This window comes from Vanacampus margaritifer, chromosome 20 (assembly GCF_051991255.1).
Source record: "Vanacampus margaritifer isolate UIUO_Vmar chromosome 20, RoL_Vmar_1.0, whole genome shotgun sequence".
Lineage (NCBI taxonomy): Eukaryota > Metazoa > Chordata > Actinopteri > Syngnathiformes > Syngnathidae > Vanacampus > Vanacampus margaritifer.
The window spans coordinates 10,531,728-10,553,399 of NC_135451.1; the positions used below are offsets into that span (position 1 = coordinate 10,531,728).

The window sequence follows — 21,672 nt, forward strand, 5'->3', positions numbered from 1 at the left end:
AACTGCCGCGGTCACTCTCTCATCTGCAAATGGCAATTATTATTTCCCATCGTTTTCCTTATGTCAGATTTACATTCTGTTATTTTATTTGTACAGACTTTCTACCTTTTGCTACTAAGGGTGTCACCAAGTCACAATCATTTACCGCATTACCAAAAGTAGCAATAATTGAATACATAACTAGAAACGAATGTTTCTTTTAGGGGCAACAAAACATGATGGGAAAGCCCCGTGATTACTGTTGTAAAGTTGGTGTCTGTCCGCCAAGTAGTGCGCTCGAGGTTTCAAAATAAGAGCACTAGTACAGTACAGTGTTAGCCGCCTTCATCTTGCTAGCTTAATAACTAAAATTAAAAGGAAACAAACAGATTGAAATATAATATTGCTTTCTTGTACAGGCCATTACAGACTTTCTACCTTTTGCTACTAAGGGTGTCACCAAGTCACAATCATTTACCGCATTACCAAAAGTAGCAATAATTGAATACACAACTAGAAACAAATGTTTCTTTTAAGGGCAACAAAACATGATGGGGAAAGCCCCGTGATTACTGTTTGTGTCTGTCCGCCAAGTAGTGCGCCCGAGGTTTCAAAAATAAGAGCACTAGTACAGTACAGTGTTAGCCGCCTTCATCTTGCTAGCTAGCTAGCTAGCTAGCTAGCTAGCACCAAGGGCTAAAGCCAAACTGTGACAGGGTTTTTACTTTCTGGACCTGGATTTGCCACCTCTGATGCCCTTTTTATGTATATTATTCCCTTTTCGTCCTTTTGCCCATTTTAACTATTTATGTTGTCATATTTGTTGGAATGGACACTGATTGTGAATTTGTTAGCACATTGTATTATAGTTGTAAATTCTTGAGACATTTTGGTTAAATTGTAAAAATGTAAAAAAAAAAATTATTTATATATATATATATATATATATATATATATATATATATATATATATATATATATATATATATATATATATATATATATATATATATATTATTTTATTTTTTTTGGGTAATAGAGTAATTTATACTAAATCACAACTCCTGAAATGTTCCAGCAGGCGATGCGAAAGGAATGTCTAAATGGTTCAAATTCTTGTTTTTGGCAAACACATGACTAATCAGAACACTCGTGACAAACCTCCTTTTGCGCCTTGCAGCTCACTTTTGCGTCCACTTTACGCATGATTCAACAAATTTGAATTCATAAGAGACACCACATTTTCACATTACAGCTTACACTTTAGACCGTGAGCCTTGTTCGGAGATGGAGATACAATAACCTAAACAAAATAATTAAAAAAAAATCAAGGTTTTTTTTGGGGGGGGGTGGGGGGTAGGACCTCCTTGCTGCCTTCTTTACTTCTGTGCGTTTTGGTGCATAAGGCTGCTGGGTGCCTTTAGCGGGGATAAATGTTGGTGACAGCGTTGTGCATGCTAAGCCCGCCTGTCGTCTCTCGCTTGCTTTGCATGGCATGAGGGGGAAATGGGAAGCTTGTGTCGCCATGGTTACCGAGCCATGTATGTGCATGTCATAGTCGTAATTGTAAGTCATTAAGCAGATTTTGCCAAGTCGATTCCACGTATTGTATTTGAGTTTGGATTAACTTTTTTTTTTTTTTTTTTTTTTTTTTTTTTTAGAAATATAATGGTAGTAAAGGCATCTGGTCCACTGAATCAGTCACGAGGGATGTGAGTTGTTAGTGTGTGGAGTATGAGCTCCTGTATAAATGACGATTAGCCAAAGTAGTTCACATTTTTGCAAATGTAATCAAACGTCCAGGAATATATTTGTATATGTCTTGGATTTTTTTATTATTTTTTTTTAATTCTTTGCATTTGTTGACTGTTGAATTTGTGAAACCCGACTAATTGCTTTCTTTCCTTTTCCCCTTTATTCCCTTCTTACCCTACTTTCACATCATTTTTTTGTATTCACCCTGCTTCCATGTTATTTCTCTTTTTTTTTAACATTTCAATTATTCTTTCAACTGCCGCCATTCCGAATTCTTTACTTTGCTTCCCAAATCCCTTTTTTCCTCTCTCTCTCTCTCTCTGCAATCCCTAACGCTTCAGAGGACTAGACCCCGCCTTCATCGCCACACTGACTGCCCATCAACTGTTTCTGCTTCGAAGCGCCTCTTTCCCTCTGCAACAGCTACACAAACACTATCCTTTCCTATCAATGTCTTCCTTTATTCAGCAATGAGGAAAGGTTTGAGGTTCACAAGAGTGCACGACACATGCAAATATACAGTAGGGCCTGATTTGCTATTGTGAAGGTTTGTATGCGCAAAAATGGGCACAAACTTGAAAGTTGTGCAAAAAAACAAGCGCAGTCACTCACGGAAACATTTTTAGATTTTCGTCATCAATTGAGCAATGCAGTTTTGAAACTGACAATAACAAGAAGGAGTCATGCAGTCTTGTTTGTCTCTTCCACTAACACTTCTAATTCCATCACTTAAAACTTTGGGGAAAAAAATGTTTCATGGTGAATAAAGCACTCTTTACGATGGCGGACTAAGGCCACGTATAAATATATATTTTTAGAGGGCGGGGCAATATTCCAAGAAAAATTTTTTGGGCCACTTTATAAACTTGCAAAAAAAAAAAAAATTTCTCTCGCAAATTTGCCACTTTATGAAGTAACAAATTTGAGAGAGAGAGAGAAAATTATAAATTTGCAAGTTTATAAAGTGGCAAATTTGCAAGAAAAATCGCGTAAATTTGCGACTAAAAACTACTACGAGAAATACACTTATCGATTTTTGTGCCAATACTTTGCGGTCGGGTTTTCAAATAGGGAGATAGTAATGGCTTTAAACATATCATGGTAAGCATTCGCACTTTGAAGCGTTGGGAACTGCCAGCGACAGACGAGGCGCTTTGCGAAAGTCCACACCCCCTGAGGATCAAGTATTTGAGTTAATTTGTTCCAATGTATATTTACTTATACATTTATGTTTCCAGAATTATTATTATTTACACATTCTTATTTTTCTCCTTTTGTACAAGTAGCCAAGTTGATATGCTTTCCATCATTCACTTGCATTTACCTAAAGTATGCTAGCTTCGTTGCTAAATCGGTTAGTCTTTAGTTAGCTAATAGCAAATCAGCAAGTGTTGTCGCTCGAGCTGCCCTGTGTGATGAGTTAAATTTAAATTAAGAATGAATCCGATTTTTTTTTTTTTTTTTACACGCACGCACGCACAAACACACACCCACATACCAAAAAAAAAGGAAAACAATGATGATGACATGTCAAATGATCAATACTGAGCTCCGTCTTCATCCTGCCTTAACCACCAACAAATCCTCACATTGTTTTTTCTCGCAAATTTGCCACTTTATAAAATTGCAAATTTGCCATTTTTTGAAGGTTTTTTTTTTTTCTATGAATATTGCCCCCGCCCTCTAAAAAATATATATTGAAATGTGGCCCTAATACACCGTCGTGCATCTTAAATACAGGGTACGTTATTTATTTATTTATTTATTTTTGGAATATTTTCATCTGTTGGAGGTGAAAAAAAAAAAAAAATCACTTTGAACTCTCTCATGGCTATTGTCAGGTTTGTCGAACCCACTATTTGGGATGCTAGTAAATCTGCCCAGACTTCAGCACACACTGTCCCTCCAAATAACAAGTTGGCAAATTGTGTTTCTCGGGATGTTTTCGTCTCAAGTCAGTCTGATTTGAAGCTCAATTAGTTTTTTTTCTGTCGCGTCCTCGGCCATTTTTTTTTTTCCTCTATCTCCAGTGAAATGTTCTCTTGTCCGTTTCACTCTCATCACCTAAAATCAGGAGGGTTCGCTTACAAATCAACTCGATTCTGGCACATTGACGCACGCCAGCCGTGATTTTTATTTTTTTTTAGCATCGGCTTGCGTCATCTCAACGAAGGACCTACAAAGCAACTTGACCCCCACTCAATATTGGTCTCCATTTGAACAAGTCAACCTGTGTGAAATTTGTCCCCAATAGTTGGCAAAGTCTGAACACACACACACACACACACACACACACGCACATGCACAACGCTCAAAGGCGTGTCTGAAACCTTTCAAACTGATTCACCAATGCTGTGAGACTCGTCTGTCAACACCCAGTAGCGAGGTTACTTTGCACACACACACGAGTATGTGGCTGGAAAAATATACCCGCTGACCGATTTATTTAGACTTCTGTCAACGTGTTTATTTTCTTAACCTGCCGCTCATGCCTCTTGTGTTGATTGCGTTTCTGTAAACTGTTGGTCTGTCTGACGTTCTGGACTTGTTCCTTCCTTTGCACTAACGTACTTAGTCGTTTCTGAACCAAATAAATTCTTCTTTAATATGCTGTCATTTGACAATCAGTCATGTGAAGATATTATTTATTTTTTATTTTTTTTAAGCATAATTTGTTGCATTCGTCTGTGGTGGTTTCGGCAGTTGTGCTCGATCTTTTTAGTTTTTTTTTTTTTTTTTTAGTCACTATCAACTCATCGCAATATTTTCAGTAGGGCTGGGTATCGATTCTAATTTCTTCAATCGATTATATTTCGATTCACAAGATTTCGATTTGATCGGTTTCCATTCAATCGATATTAATTGCGCAACATCAATTCTTCTTAAAGATCAACGGCATGATTTAAAAACTCCACAAACAAATTCCATGCTGTCATTTGACAATCAGTCATGTGAAGAATGTTGGTAGGAGGTTTTTTTTTTTTTTTTGCATAATTTGTTGCGTTCGTCTGTGGTGGTTTCGTCAGTTGTGCTCGATCTTTTTAGTTTTTTTTTTTTTTTTTTTTTTTTAGTCACTATCAACTCATCGCAATATTTTCAGTAGGGCTGGGTATCGATTCTAATTTCTTCAATCGATTATATTTCGATTCACAAGATTTCGATGTTTCGATTCGATCGGTTGCCATTCAATCGATATCAATTACGCAACATCAATTCTTCTTAAAGGGTCAACGGCATGATTTAAAAACTCCACAAACAAATTCCAGATTAAGTTTTGCAGAAGCAGTAACTTGTTTTAACTCTTTGACTGCCAGACGTTTTGAGAAAAGGGATGCCGTGGGTGCCAGCCGATTTAAGCATTTTGACTGATCTTTCAAGGTCCACAGAAAATAATGTGTTTGGACTATGGAAACACACGTACTACCAAATGAAAGATTGGACTCTCATCTTTCATCAGAAAAAAAAGTTTGTTTCTACCTTATTCCATTTTTCAGTAATCAACAATAGAAAATGGTTATTTTCTCCTCTGTTTTGAAACAAACGTCTTTTAACGTCTTTGGCACTCTTACTACTAAACGTTATTTAACGTTTTTGGCAGTCAAAGAGTTAATAATTCAATAATTGTAAATGAAGATTCTGAACGGTCTTAAAGTGCAATAAGCCAGGTCTTTCATTAATGTAAGAAAATACTAATAAATAGATAATAAATTCATGGGAACAATAAAATTCAAGAAAAGAGTAAGATACAAAAAAAAAAATAGCCTTCAAAATTCTCGTTTCTTATGAATTTGTGGAAAGGGAGATATAAAAATAATAAAACCATGGTTTTATAAATCGATCAGTCTCAAAAAGGAAAAATCGATTCGATTTATTATTTTTTTTTTTTTAGATTTATTTTTTTTTTTTAACCCAGCCCTAATATTCAGAAAATGTATTGTAATGTTTGGCACTGGAAACAGCCTGGTACATTTGGCAAACAAACTACATGAACTTTACTGAGTATTAATATTTATGGATATCATGAATAATTTTACGTCATGTATTGTACCACAGTGATTTAAAAAAAAAAAAAAAAAAAAACATCCTCTTATCGCATATGCCTCTTTTCATCCTCACCTTTTTTGTTACCACAAATATTGTGCTAATAAACTCCAACCTAACTCACTTTCACCTTGTCTTCTTTCTTCCGACAAATCCTACACTTTTGCATGTTCTCTAATGTCTGAACTGCTTTTTTTTTTTTTGTTTCCCCGCCCTTGAAGCCCATTCAGAATATTTGTCATTTCGCAATGTAAAAAAAAACACACGAATCGAATTGCTATGTAAGATTTTTGCTCAACACGTCGTCCGTGTGGCGGGTAACTTTCGAAATGATTTTGTAGAAATGCTGGATGAGGCTCCCTTTTTAATACGCGTATTTAAACCCTAAGCTCGGGGGGGGGGCGAAATCCGCCTTCTATTAAGTTGTCTCTTTTGACAGAAGACTTTTCATCCGTGTGAGCGTTTCACATCGCGAATGTGTGGGTTTGAAGTGAAAAGGAATCCCCTTTCTTTGTGACAATCTGCGCTCCCCAAAATATATGCAGAATTTAATAGATGCCGAGTTTGAAAGGGCTTTTTGAGGATGTTTTTATTTTCGGCGTGATGATGCATCGTAAAAGATTCGGCATTGAGATCTTGGCATTCGTTCGACTTTTTTTTTTTTTATAGGCATACTCAAAAGATGACATCTCTGTTACAAAAGCGGAAACATTCGAGTTACAATTACTTTTCATCATCGGCCAATGGTTGGACCCGAGTCCAAACTTATTCGGAATAAATGACATGTACCATTTTTAAATGATTAGTGAGCAACTTCCAAACATGAACAATCCTTTCTCTGACGTGAAATTTTTACAGTATTTGTTTCTCAGAGGGATCGAACTGTTTTAATCATTTAACTCATTCGCTGCCATTGACGACTATAGACGTCAAAAGATTGATTTTTACTGGGCTGGCAGTGAATGAGTTAAATATTGTATTGTACAAAAAAAAATAGTAAACCACATTATTAAATTAAATTAATCTGTATTCATATTTTATCATTGATTCATTGTTTAAATGTGTTTTTTTCTTTCTTTTTTTCAAAATGGTCCAAATGCTTAGAATTTCAGCTCCTCAGCAGTAAATGTTTTCTGATTCCTGCAGTCCTTCATGTAAGCGGACTGATTACCTCTGTTTTGAACCAAAACAAAACTATGATCAACATTTTACTACTTTCCTCACGTTCCATATCAAAACCATCAACCGCATCATAATTCATTTGTTTGTGCACTGTCAATTTGAAATGTCTAGTTTTTGAAAAAAAAAAAGATGGACAGTATTTTTATTTTATTCGATTAATCGGAAAAATAATCAACAGACTCATCGATTTACTAAAATAATTGTTAATTGCAAATAAGTTTAAAATTACATTCTATTTCCAACACAAAAGAGTCAAAGAAAAAGGTAAAGTTCCCGGGCCTGATGGTCGCCATGCTGAATTTTAACGACGTGTATATGCGTTTAAACTTGAGTATTTCAATATTTACTGGCATCATCCATGACATCCCCCATAAAAAAATGATGTCACCTGACTGGATAGTTCCTATTTTCTGCTTTCTTTGCAACCGTTTGCCTCATATGCGGATTTGCCGTGTACCGACTTGACAATCCTTGCTTCGGGAAAAAGCTAGAGGATCGACTGTTATATTTCCCTTGTGGATTATTGACGGGAGGATGACAATTCTTTGAATATACAGCAAAGCCTCTTCCAGAAAGACATGCGGGCGAAGTTTTAATTCAAAGCCGTGTACTGTTTTTTTTTTTTTTTTTTTTTTTTTTCAGGGCTGGAGGCACACACATGCGCATTATTTTTGCTTTTTAGGAAACACGTCGGCTATGACGAGATCTTATCCCAGCACGCGTGCTGTGCTGCTAGGGGCATGTTAACATGCGGTTTGCCAGTTTTTGTAAACAGTCTTGTCATAGGATTGCATGACAGCTCATGCAAAGTGAGGGAATTCTGAATTTAAAATGGCAACTAGCAATTGAATCCTAAAATTGGCCCTACTGCTCCGTTGGCTCAATTAGCTCACAAAATAACAGCGTGGTCAACACCTCCATCGTGTAATTGGTGATTTTGACAAGTCACATTTTCACAGTTAACTGACACCGCTAGCAGCAACTAGGTTTTCTCTTTGCCCTTTTGTGTCAAAACGTGTGTGTGACCACCGGCATTGTGTCATTTCTCGTCTCATTAAATGACATAATAAACACACGCGAACCTGAAAGCTGCGGTTGCAAGAACGACTTATTCCGTCTACGAGTGCGCTGCCGCTTGCGCTTTAGTGAAGGAATGTGATCGATAATCTTTCCTTTCTTTGGTCCTTCCTCGGGTCTTCTGACGGCCTCACGACTCTGGCTGGAAGTGTTCGGTTTAGGTGAACGGTATGGGATTTTTTAAAATAGGTTTTAGGTGAATTAACTCTTTGACTGCCAAAAACGTTAAATAACGTTTAGTAAAATCATATGGAGTGCCAAAGACGTTAAAAGACGTTTTTTTCAAAACAAAGGTGAAACTAACCATTTTCTATTGTTGATTACTGAAAAACGGAATAAGGTAGAAACAAACTTTTTTTTCTGATGAAAGATGAGAGTCCAATCTTTCATTTGGTAGTATGTGTGTTTCCATAGTCCAGTCAAAAATGCTTAAATCATCTGGCACTGGCGACATCCCGTTTCTGAAAACAACTGGCAGTCAAAGAGTTAATGAACACACTTACTCACCCACATACAAAATTTAAAAAAAAAAAGTAAAAAAAAAGAGAGGAATGATGATGACATGTCAAATCTGTAAAATTACCGAATGAACAATACTGAGCTCTCCAGAGAGGAAAAAAAAAAGAAGAAATGTGATCAATAGAGTGCCATTCTAGTTTCGTCATTATTCGTCAAACCTGATGCGCCTCAGCGGGAACAATTCCAAAAAGGTTGAGCTAAATTTGGACCCGGTTTAATATAATGAGGTCAAGCTTTGATTTCTAAAACTAGCAGGCGACGACTTTGCTCGCACTCCACCGTTCATTTCGGTTGAGATCTTGAATGTACGTCTGCCGGATGCAAGATTTGGTAAATAACCGTTGATTCAAAAAAAAAAAAAAAGATTCGGATTAAAGGAGGATGTTGTTAAGTAAACAGGAGGAGTGGATTGTTGTGGTCTGCAAAGAACTGCAGTCTTTCCCCTTTTTGATGAGGCGTCACAATGTCCCTGTGGTGCTGCGGCAGCCCTGACACAAGAAGGTGCATAGTGAGACCGAGGTCAGGCGGAGGACATTCAACTATCCTGCTGGCTTATCCCTAATTAGATCGTTCTGGTAAAGCTAACCGCTGGGCCGAGCACCGTCCTGAATCCGGGATGGAAATAGGTTGAATCCTTCCGAGGTTTGGTATGAGTTTGGCATGCCTATGGGGGCAATTTTACGATACAAATTTAGTTTGTATTCAATCACTGATAGTTGTCACTATCGAATATTTTTTCAATCGATTAATCAACCAATCTGATTCATTTAAATTTTGTATTAAAGTGTGTTGCAAAAGCATTTTTTTCCCTGATTACTGTTTATTAACCAGTGATTGGTGTTTATTTCATAATTTGTATTTATATAGTGATTTAAAAAAAAAAAAAAAAAAAAAAAAAAAAAAAGATTGATGTTCCAGTTCGGTGATTGTTTTCCAAAGTAAAAACAGATGTTTGTAAATGGCAGTCAACAATTACTGTTGATATGCTGAAATCAGATGAATTGGACAGTTTAAAAAAAAAAATTTAAAAAATGGCTCCAAACGATTACTCGATTATTAAAATAGTTGTGGATTAATTTGATAATCGATTACTTGACGATTAATCGATTCATTTTTCCACTTCAACAATTTCATAGACGCATTGTTTACTGTAGCGCTGTCATGATCCAATTTTTTTAGAAACGATTATTCAGTCGATTAATCGGGTTCACTTTAATTTTGCCTTGAAAAAAAACATTACTCTTTATTAACCGTTGATTGGTGGTTATTTCGTAGTTCTTCTTTGTAGATTTATTATTTTTTAAAGTTAAAAGTAAAAATTGGTTTTCTTTCATGAAGGACTACATAAATCAGTCAACAATTATTGTTGATATGCTGAAATTAGAGGATTATTGCCATTTTAAATAAAAAAAAATGGCTCCAAGCGATTACTCGATTATTAAAATAGCTGTGGATTAATTTGATAATCGATTACTTGACGATTAATCGATTCATTTTGACAGCCCTGCATCAGATGATTCAATACGGTTTTAGAGCGCTAAACGATTATTATCCAAATTATTATCTCTATTAACCGGTGATTGGTGGTTATTTCGTAATTCTTATTTGTATAATTCTTATTTATAAATAAATCAGTCAACAATTATTGTTGATATGCTGAAATTAGAGGATTATTGCCATTTTAAATTAAAAATAAATGGCTCCAAGCGATTACTCGATTCTCGAAATAGTTGTCGATTATTTTGATAATCGATTACTTGTCGATTAATCGATTAATTTTAACAGCTCTACTTGCGCAAATGTTAATTTACAATCTACAGGATACTCTCTTTAGCCCCAGTGTTTCCCAATCAATCATCGACCCTGTCCGATAATCTTTTTTGTCAAGCCGAACAATAAGCGCCTTTCCGTGGCTGCTCTGCATGTCTGCATGTGGACGTGTTTGCGACTTTGGTTGGCATCCTGTCCGTTCGCCTCACCGTCATCCCGCGGATGCTGCCGGCTTCGGATCGCCATTGGCGCCTCCCGCCTTCTCCTTTTCTACCCCTCCTCTCCTCACGCGCATCCTCCCTGCCGATTTCTCATTCTTAAAATACCCGAATAAGATGGCTAACGTAGCCCGTCTCGTCATTCTCTCCATGCCCCCGACGATCAAATTGAGGACCCAAGGATGGAGACCGGCTTGGGTTGAAGGGCATTTACTAGTCAGGGCGGCAAAATGGGGGAGGTACTAGCGGCCACGACCCGGGACGTCACACCCAACCCAGACGCCCCGACTGCAAACGCACTCTTGTTTTTGTGTGTGCGTGCGACCGGGGGTTCAAAGTGTTAGTAGCTCAGTCAGCTGAGGCGGCGGTGCCGACCGAGACAAAGCCACTCACCCGCATATAAGAAATATCCCTCAACTGTCAGTTAAATGGACCATCAGTTGGGAGATCGTTCGCCAGGTGAGACTTTGGGTCAACTAATCGTGACGGTTGATTTATTTTATTTATATATTTTTTTTGCGAATGCCGTAACGCCCAACGTCCATTTGGAATCCGAGCAACGGCGCTTATTTGAATGTTTTTGTGTGTTATACTGCAGGTTGTAAAGTGACCACAGGGGGGCAGACGTCCATGTCGCTCCCGGAGCATCGGGGGGATGCGCCGCAGCCGCACAAAGTTGATCCGCAGCACTTCTTGGCAGCCGACTTCTTATCTGGTATGGAAGAAAGATTCGAGCATCTCATGCTGTAGATTTTGATTGGAAAAATTTGCAGCAAAATATTCAAGATCGCTTCTCATCTTTCTTTTCGTCTTTAAATATAACACCAATTTCTAAGAATGATTTTTATGTTTTTCTTTCATCCTTTCCCTCGGTCCTCTCTTTTTTTGTTCGTATGACTCCCTCCTGATGGTTCCCCTTTCCCGTCAGCCTCTCTGGGAGGTTACTCGGACCCCTTAACTCTTTGACTGCCAGACGTTTTCAGAAAAGGAATGCCGTGGGTGCCAGCCGATTTTAAGCATTTTAACTGATCTTTCAAGGTCCATAGAAAATTATGTGTTTGGACTATGGAAACACACATACTACCAAATGAAAGATTGGACTCTGATCTTTCATCAGAAAAAAAAGTTTGTTTCTACCTTATTCCATTTTTCAGTAATCAACAATAGAAAATGGTTAGTTTCACCTCTGTTTTGAAACAAACATCTTTTAACGTCTTTGGCACTCCTCCATAGGATTTTACTAAACGTTATTTAACGTTTTTGGCAGTCAAAGAGCTAAACTCCCCTTCCAACCCCGTCCAAATGATCCATTCAAGCCTGACGGGATTATTTGCAGGTATCCTACCAGTGCGTCTCCGAATTTGTCGCGCTTTTCATAGATTCATAGATCCGATTAAGACTTTCAGTGTTTCCCACACCATGTTAATACTTGGGCGGGCCACCCAAGCAAATTGGCCACTGCCCGACAAATTTTCAAGGAAATGTATTCAAAATATATTTAAAAAGAAAAAGAAAAAAACTAACCCACCCCCGCCCCGCCGGAGTCCACCCACCCAAGTAGATTTCAAATCTGTGGGAAACACTCGACTTTTATTTCACCGTAATTCAATCTCATTAAATTTGTTTTTGGATAATTCCACACATGCTGATCTAGACTAGACGATGTGCAATTTCTGCAGAAATTGCGTGGGAATCCTGAATGCATTTGCTTATGAAGTAAATAGTCAAATGTGGTCTAAGCGGGGTTTGAACCCGGGTACCCCGTGGTGGCAATTGCTCTAACCACTGAGCTAACTTGACTTGTTTGAAAACATGGCTAATGCTTATTTTATTTTGAAAAATGATTATTTGCAATGTACAGTCGGAGGTGCGATTCGAACCCGCAACCTCTTGGTTACTTTGCCAACCGCCCCACTGGGCAGTGTCGGACAGGTGTTAATGATGACAAGTCGTACGTACGGAAAGTGGGCGGGGAAAGTGGGGACTTCAAAAAAAAAAAAGTTCAATGTCTGTCTTTTCTTTGATCCTTCCTCGGGTCTCCTGACGGCCTCACGACTCTGGCTGGAAGTGTTCGGTTTAGGTGAACGGTATGGGATTTTTTTTAATAGGTTTTAGGTGAACTAATGAATACACATACACACGCACACACACACACGAAAGTACTTCATATGACTCTCGCGCACGATTTCCTTCACTATCCCCGACTTGCATCCGTGATCTTGTGTGCGATTGATGAAGTGTCGTTCTTCCCCCTCAGGTTTCTCCCAGCCGGCTGCAGCCCCCGGGTTGAACATAGAAGGGGGGGGGTCTGCATCATCGCCCCACAGCCCCATGCTGCCTGAACCGCAAGCCCCTCGCAGCCCCCCAGATCTGTCAGCAGGTAAACGCGGGCACATTTTAACCGGCATGCCATCGGCTTTTTTTTTCCTATTTTTGCTGGGCTAGCAAAAATGAACGTCGTCCTCTAGCTATTTTATTACTCGAGCTGGCAAACGATTCAATTTTTTTTTAAATCCGATTAATCACATCTAAGAATTTCGATTAATCACACCGGTTATTCTTCTGACATTTAACTCTTTGACTGCCAGACGTTTTCAGAAACGGGTTGTCCCCAGTGCCAGCCGATTTTAAGCATTTTGACTGATCCTTCAAGGTCCATAGAAAATTATGTGTTTGGACTATGGAAACACACATACTACCAAATGAAAGATTGGACTCTCATCTTTCATCAGAAAAAAAGTTTTTCTACCTTATTCCGTTCTTCAGTAATCAACAATAGAAAATGGTTAGTTTCACCTCTGTTTTGAAACAAACGTCTTTTAACGTCTTTGGCACTCCTCCCTAGGATTTTACTAAACGTTATTTAACGTTTTTGGCAGTCAAAGCGTTAATGTCATGAGGACGTCTTCAAAAAAAAAAAAATCCCCTGCACACGCTCATCCTCCTTTTTTTCTAATCAGTTAATTACTTGCATAATTTAAAATGAGGGGGGGATGACCCCGATATTTTGACCCCGATATTTTTGACAACTATTCTAAATGTCATACGCAAACATTTATGAAATGCTTGATTTTAATGCATACTATTTATTACATTGGTTAATTGCCGCTAATAAGCGTCTTTTTTTTTTTTTCTTGCCAAACGATAAAATGAAAAGTAAAAGCAAAGCTTTTTGTCTTGAACGTCTTCAGGTGAAGACAACGGGATGAAATCTCAAGTGGTAGTTTTTCCAAATGTGACCTCGTAAGCAGTGAAGGTTTGAGAAGTAATTTCGCATTGAACCGATCTTTTACTTTTGATATGGATAAAGAGGCAATTTGTCGATAGCACGTGTAACACATTTGCTCCCAAAAACGTATAAATACGTTCTATTTTCAAATGTTTTAAGTGTCCCAAAGATGTGTTCATACGTTTCTTTTAATGTTTTTTTTTTTTTTTTTTTTTTTTTAATGCTAGAGCATACAGAAGGCTTTGATGCAGGTGGCAGCAGAGCATAAGAGAACAAGCGGGCCCATATTGAAAACAAGCTGATTTCCCCGCACTCCGAAACGGATTTGTGAATAATAAAACTTAGCTATATTCTAATGCTAATTGCTGTAAAACAGAAACAATATATACAAATATACTTTTTTTTTTCTCCTGATGAAAGAAGAGATTACTTTTTGGGGGGTATCCATGTTTTTATAGCAATAGAACACAATATTCTGTGGGCCTCGCAAAATCCAATAAAACAGCCGGGAGCAAAGGGGATTGCTTCAGGGAAAATGGCTGGGAGTGAATGAGTTATTAGACTGAATTCAGGGTTTTTCCCAGAAAACTTGCCAAGCCTGGGGGGAACCCTGGAATTAGCATATTATGCTACGTTTAGATCGGAATTCCCTTCCCAGAAGAAAATGTGAAATATTGAGTGCTCTTTGTCAAGTTTGCATTAAACACTATGTAGTAAACACGATTAATCGATAATTATTTTTGATAACGGCAAATCGATTGGATATCTTTTTTTAATTGAATATTGTCAAAATGCTCGGAATTTCGGTTCATCGTGAGTAAATATTGTCCGATTTCTCTAGTCCTTGAAAGCGAACTGATTTTCATTGTTTTGAACCAAAATTTAAAAAAAAAAATTGTTTGCCAACTTTCCAGGTTACAGACCAAACCAGCAACTGAATCATCTGTCAATTTGAAATAATGTGCACTTTTTGGGGAAAAAAAGTAACAGAAATTTTAACTTTTTTTTTTTTTCCATCTGGTTCATCGATTAATCGGAGGGAAAATAACAAGACCGATTAATCGATTACTGAAAAAATAGTTGCCGCACTAAAACACTATTCTTGTATATGTGAATTGAATACATTAAGTGATTTAGAAGACTTGCATACTATTTGGAATAATAAATTTGTAATAATGTAATTTCTTGATTTTTACTATTTAGTTCAAATGTTGTCATGATTATTTATTTTTTTTGTCAAATGTATCATAACAAACATGACTGCTGCTGTTTGCTCCACTGGAGGCATCACGCAGATCAGCTGTCCGTCTTCTTTTCGAGCGCTCCTTCCTCTCGCACGCACACCCGCTCAGATCACATTTAATCATCGGGTTTGAGGTCGATTCCCATCTGATGCCGTCATGTATACAGCGGCCAGCTTTTTCGGCGGCCTCTAGCACCGCCTCCGTGTGTGTGTGCGTGCGTGCTTGGCTATGCAATTTGTATTTATCCTACATCATCATCTTGCATGCTAAATTGTTCATATTTCAACTTTTATTTTAAGGTCACCTTACAGGAATTAATGCCAGACTCCACTTGAAGAATCTTCAACTTGATCACCCCAGCACATGCTTTGCTCACATTTTTACATCGATTTAAAGTTTAGGGTCACGATGACAGAAATGTAGTGTTCATGAAGTTACTGTACATTAGATAGAAAAAGAAAAGAAAAAGCCTGTCGCAATTATAGTGCACAGACAGCAGAATTGTGTAGGCTTGTTCTTAAACTTAAAGCCCCCAAGAGAGAGTCTTTTGTAAAGTATGAGGCTGGACAGGTGGCCCATTTATTGCTATTAAATGAATGTGTATTTGTGTCCGTGCACTGGAGATGAGAGTAACTAAAACTAGCTCAAAGTCTAAAGTAAAATAATTCTAATTGAACATACTGTAATGAAATGTAGCACGTGTTGCGAGGATTTTTTACAATGTTCAGTCTAGGGATAGACCGATCAGCACCGATATTCATCATTTTGACGATTATCGGCGCCGATATTCATCATTTTGACAAAAAAAAAAGTGTTCTGGGGAAACAAAAATTAGGGAACTAATTATTTTCAAATTTCATAGAAGCTCTATATAAATCCGATGCATTATTATTTTTGACAATAATCGGTGCCGATATTCGGCATTTTTGACGATTATCGGCCATTTTGAAGATACATACGGCCGATAGTAGATCCATTTAAAAAAAAAAAAAAGTGTTCAGGGGAAACAAAAATTAGGGAACTAATTATTTTTCAAATTTCATAGAAGCTCGATATAAATACAATGCATTATTATTTTGACAATAATCGGCGCCGATATTCTGCATTTTTGACGATTAGCGGCATCGGCCATTTTGAAGAATCATTCGGCCGATAGTAGATCCATTAAAAAAAAAAGTGTTCAGGGGAAACAAAAATTAGGGAACTAATTATTTTCAAATTTCATAGAAGCTCGATATAAATCCGGTGAATTATTATTTTGAAAATAATCGGCGTTGATATTCGGCATTTTTCACGATTAGCGGCATCGGCCATTTTGAAGAATCATTCGGCCGATAGTAGATCCATTAAAAAAAAAAAAGTGTTCAGGGGAAACAAAAATTAGGGAACTAATTATTTTTCAATTTCATAGAAGCTCTATATAAATCCGATGCATTATTATTTTGACAATAATCGGCGCCGATATTCGGCATTTTTGACGATTATCGGCCATTTTGAAGAATCATACGGCCGATAGTAGATCCATTTTTTTTAAAAAGTGTTCAGGGGAAACAAAAATTAGGGAACTAATTATTTTCAAATTGTCTGCACCTTCTGTCTTTATTTGAAATTCAAAAAAGTCAAATTTGAATACTTTTCAGATATTTTTTAATTGTAGCAAGCAATAGGGAGCTATTTACTGAAGTTTTCATTTAACTTTTGAAGACATCCTACTGGAAGATTCCTGATTTTTTTTTTTTATTTGTAAAATAAAGGTGTCTATGGACTAAGAGATATATATATATATATATATATATATATTTTTTACTTCAATGTTTTACAAATCCAAACTCTTTTACTGAAAATATCGGTTATCGGCGTCCTTGACTATTAATAATCAGTATCAGCCTTGGAAAAAAAAAAACATATCGGTCTATCTCTAGTTCAGTCTAACAAAGTTATTTCCACCCCTAACCTAACAACCCCGACCTTTAAACTCTTCCCTCTTCGCCCACGACAAGGTGCCTTAGGTGACTGCTGGCCCGACCCGATTGGCCGCCTCTCCACAGACCTCCCTTTCAGCCCCAGTGTCACCTCTGTGATCAGTCGCCACGCTAACAATCTCGCCATGATTCGCGACGACCCACCAAAGACCTCGCCCCGAGAAAGAGAAAGCCCCGCTTACGCCGGAGGCGACGAACGGGACGCGGAGGAATCGGACAGGAAACAGAAGAAAAAGAAGAAAAGGAGACAGAAAGACGAGGGCTCTTACGAACACTCGGAAGGGAAAGGTCACCTTGAAGTCCAGGCGCAGGGAGAAAGCGCTCCCTCGGCCGAGCTGCCTGAGCCCAAACGAGAGAGCGGCGAGGGCGGATGGGAGGAGCAAATTTGGAAGAGCGGAGGGCGGGGTAAGAAGGGCAAAAGCAGGAAGAAGATTCCTGAAGAGTGGGAAGTGACTCCGGAGGGTGAAATCACCCAAGAAGCTATGAAGGATCTCACAAGCGTGGACGTCTCCTTTGCCGACTTAAACAGCAGCCGGACCGCCTGGAAAGACGAGATCTTCGCGGAAGAAAGCCCGGCGCCTTCTCCGCTATCTCTCGCTCCTGCAACAGTTCCCATCAGTCCACTGGTCTTGAAAAGCGAGCTGAAAGCGACAGCGGCGCCGTTCACGATGCCCTCCGCTGCTGACTCCTCCCCCGTGGCCGCTAGTCCCGGCGTATCGTTCCAAATGCTGATCGACACCGACAACGTCGACAGCGGGATGTTCGACAACACCGGTTCCTTCCAAGAACCCGCTACCCGAACCGTACCCGATGCGGACACTTCGGCTTTTAGCCCCTCGGGCCTTTCCCCGAACGGCGAGGTGCTTGCCTCGGCCCCGCCCCTCTCGCCGTCAGACGCTTCCTGGCTCCTGAGCAACTCCCACGCCGGCAGCGACGTCGATCCGTTCGACTTCGGCGACCTGAGCGCCTCGGGTCATTCGGGGCCCGTCGGCCTGGCGTTCGACACCCCTTCGCCGGCCCCGCTCCGTTCCCCCAAAACCACGGCGCAGGAAACCAAAGAGCAGAAAAGCGAGAAGCAATCCAGGAAGTCTCGCTCGTCCTCCGTGAAGAGTCCCGCCGCCTCGGAGGCAAAGGAATTAACTCCAAGTGTTATTAGCCCCTCGCCCCCCCCGTCGGTGGTCTCGCTTGGAATCCCAGCCTCGGGCCTTAACCCTGCAGCAAAGCCCTTCTTTCCCAGTTTTGCTGACACCCCGGAACAACCAAGTGCGGGTTCCCCCATCATCGAAGGTTGGTTGTGGATGATCTCGCTGTTCGTTCCGATAGTTGCTAGCATGATGCCGCTCTGGTCTTGCCATTTCGTTAAGACACATTTGCATGAAGATAACTAAAAACTCTGATGGTTGAGTTTTGTTTGTTTTTTGTTTTTTGGGCTTGTCCAGTTCAGAGTGTTTCTGTGTGACTAATGACCTTTAAACCTGGATTGCACTACTTTTAATCTGAGGGTGTTTTTGACATCCTTGTTATAATGCACCGCACAACATTAACCATGTTTCGTGACAGGTTCTGATGCTACTAACCGGTCAGGCAAATTTTTCTCCTCAGTGGATCTCCTCTGCTGTCATTTCCAAAACCCCAAACTTTTTTTTTGTCCACTCACGTGTCATTAATACAATAATTTGTGTTGTAATGGTTTCATTGCATCAAGGGCTTGGATGTGACTATTTCCTTCCTCTGTGTCGATTAACTTTCTTGTCTTTTCTAGCAGCCTGTCTCTTTGCACCTCTTCTAGAAATCAATCATGATTGGACTGTTTTGAATTATTTACAGATTCATGTTTTTTTTTTTTCTTAAAGAAACGTCAAATATGTAATTATTTTTCTCCTTTATTTTGCATGCGCTGTGACTGCTGACTCGGACTCACTTTGCTGCTATAGGTGAGTCTCATTTATTTTCTTCTAAAGACGTATTTATATATATTTTTTTATGCTAGAGCATGCAGAAGGCTTTGATGCAGCCTCTCAACTGCAAAGAACGGTTGGGAAAAAAAAAAAGTAACTACAAAAAACGGCCAGTAGGTGGCAGCAGAGTATGAGATCAACCAGGCCCATGTTGAAAAAAAAGCTCATTTATCCATATTTTTGAATCATGATGAAACGTATCTATATTCTAATGATAATTGCTGCAAAACAGAAACAGATGAAAATATATATTTTTTAAAAACCTAATGAAAGAATAGACGCTAATCTTTATTTTTGGTAGGTGTTGTTGTTTTTTATAGCAATAGAACACAATATTCTGCGGGCCTTGCAAAATCCAGTAAAACAGCCGGGAGTGAAGGGGGTTGCTTCAGTGAATGAGTTAAATGGATTTTGCTCACATATGGTCCAGAGGCGCATAACAAATTTGAATGCATTTGATGTAAAAACATTGTTCATGCTTTATTTTGTGTTGTGCAAACGAGTCACTATAACGCAATTTAGCAATAATACTGTAAATGTGATTTTTTTTTATTTTTTTATTTATATTTTTTTTTTAATTATGTATTTGTGGTGACAGGTGACTAGTAATTTACAATGAACAAAATGGCCTGAAGTACACGAGTTGCTTCATGTTCCAAACACAAATTGCTTGGAATTTGAAAAGAAAATGTACCATTCCTTTCACCAACGTCCAACATGAAACACCGATGCCACCAAGTAGCAGGAAAAAAAAAAACATAACTGACAAATAAATAAATCATTTCATAATGTTCTAAATCAAGGGTGCACAATTCAAAGATTGAACTTTTTTGGTTTGGGAGCGCAGAGCGCTACCAGTGAGCAAAAATTCTGTGCTGCCGACACAGCTCAGCGCCTTTTTATTTAAATGCTCAGGAAGTGAGCTTTTCCTGACTTAGGAGACCAAAAATACTTTTTCCCAGGTTTAACAAGGAACTCGGTAAATTTTGCAAATTATACGTTTTGAGTGTCCTCAGCTCGCAGTGTCAGACAAATTCAACACATGCTAATCAGTCCTGTGAAAATCAATGTACATGATGTAAGAAAGTGTATGTTTGGTCACTCTAATGTAACTCGTTTATTTATCATGCCCATTAGCTGCGACTAATTGTTGTTATTATTTTTGTACCTTGTCAAAATATACAACTTTTCTTGTACGATTACACTCTACACTATATAGCACATCCAGTTTGGATGTTGTGCGTATGCAGTCTATCTACTTTATGTATATACTGTAACTTGACAGCGGCATTGTGCGCATCTTACTTAATTTGGACCAAAAGTGCTTTTGTGTACCACCGTGATTTATGAAGATGCGAGGCAATTTCCTTGTCATTTCCTCCCAATGGAGACGATAATGAGGACACTATAGCAGTGCCTCAACATGATTATACGGCTTGGTAGAGGAAGGAGAGAAAAACTTGCAAGGGCAGATTTTGTACACTCGAAATTACTCGGCCGCCTTGCTGACAAGGTTTGGGGGGGATTTCGAAGATACTCATTTTGTCGATTTCCATTAAACAACACAGGGGCCAATAAAATCGAAAAATGTTAGCATCACAATATTTTTTTTTCTTGACAGAATACCCAATACTAATACATCCCAGCTATTGTCAGTAAAAAAAAAAAAAGATAGACGCTCCCATAAATGTGATAAAAGTCACTTCAGTCCGATCGCAACCACCAAAGAGAGAACATTAAAACAGACGCTATCCGAAGCAGAAAATCCGCCAGTCGACAAGGCGGAAGATAAAGAGATTAATGGAAGCCGAGCGATAAAGATGCAAGTCAAAATGGTCGTGAGCGACTGTCAACGTCTCAAAGAAGAGGAAAAAGGATGCCGATCATTTGTTTGGTTTGTGAACAGATTTGCTTTTTATGCCTCAGTTGCTAAAATTGCACCCCACAAACAGATTAGTCATTTTTGTAGTTGCATCCCTTTAACATGATTTCCTGACTGACTGGAAAACCAAACTTCACTCGTCGTGAAATCATTTTTGGTCTCGTCTTGAATCTTGAATTTTTGCAACATGAAGTGTTGTCGTCATATTTGCTTTGGATTTGTGGTGTTTGCGAGTAGGCTGTTATATTTCCACTAGGAAGCGGGATCCGTAGCAAGTCCCAGTGAGTGAAGTTTTACGCTGAGCCCAAACTTGTGGCTTGTGTATCAAAATACGAGAGAACTTTTATTTCTGTGGTTTGACACCCATGGATTGATGCTCATTACACAAACTGCTGGAGTGACGCAACGTTAATGAGGCGAGAAATTGGTAACTTTCTTTTTCTCCGGCTGCTACTGAATGTGATTTGTGAAGATTGACACAAGACAGTAGCTTTATTTTTTTTTTTTACTCATTCACTGCCATTGACGGTTATAAACGTAAAAAAAATATTTTCAATTTTTCGATTAGTTTAACATTTTGTTTCTACTTTTGTTAACAAGAGAATGAAAACCTATAAAAATATATATGTTGCACATTTATAACCGATGTAAAATTTGTGGTTAATCGTAAGTTAACTGCTGACGTCATGCGATTAATTACGATAAAAAAAAAAATACAATTACAATTTTTTTATTGTAATTAATCGCAATGATTGAAATGATGCGCTAATCAGCAATCACCATTGATAAATATTATTATTATTTTATTTTTTATTTTTTTACTCATTCACTGCCAT

At 38.5% G+C, this 21,672-nt stretch overlaps 1 protein-coding gene across 8 annotated transcripts in view; it reads left to right on the forward strand.

The window, feature by feature from the left end:
• The window catches only part of LOC144040240 (uncharacterized), a 61,770-nt gene that overhangs the window by 17,828 nt on the left and 22,270 nt on the right, over nt 1–21,672 (forward strand). For 7 of the 8 annotated variants that reach the window (XM_077554261.1, XM_077554262.1, XM_077554265.1 and 4 more), the window contains 3 exons: nt 11,140–11,256; nt 12,799–12,921; nt 17,015–18,283. In XM_077554261.1, coding sequence (XP_077410387.1) covers nt 11,140–11,256; nt 12,799–12,921; nt 17,015–18,283 — 1,509 coding nt within the window. Of the gene's footprint in view, nt 1–10,638; nt 11,001–11,139; nt 11,257–12,798; nt 12,922–17,014; nt 18,284–21,672 lie in introns of those variants that run through there. The other variant, XM_077554267.1, reaches the window with a different exon arrangement.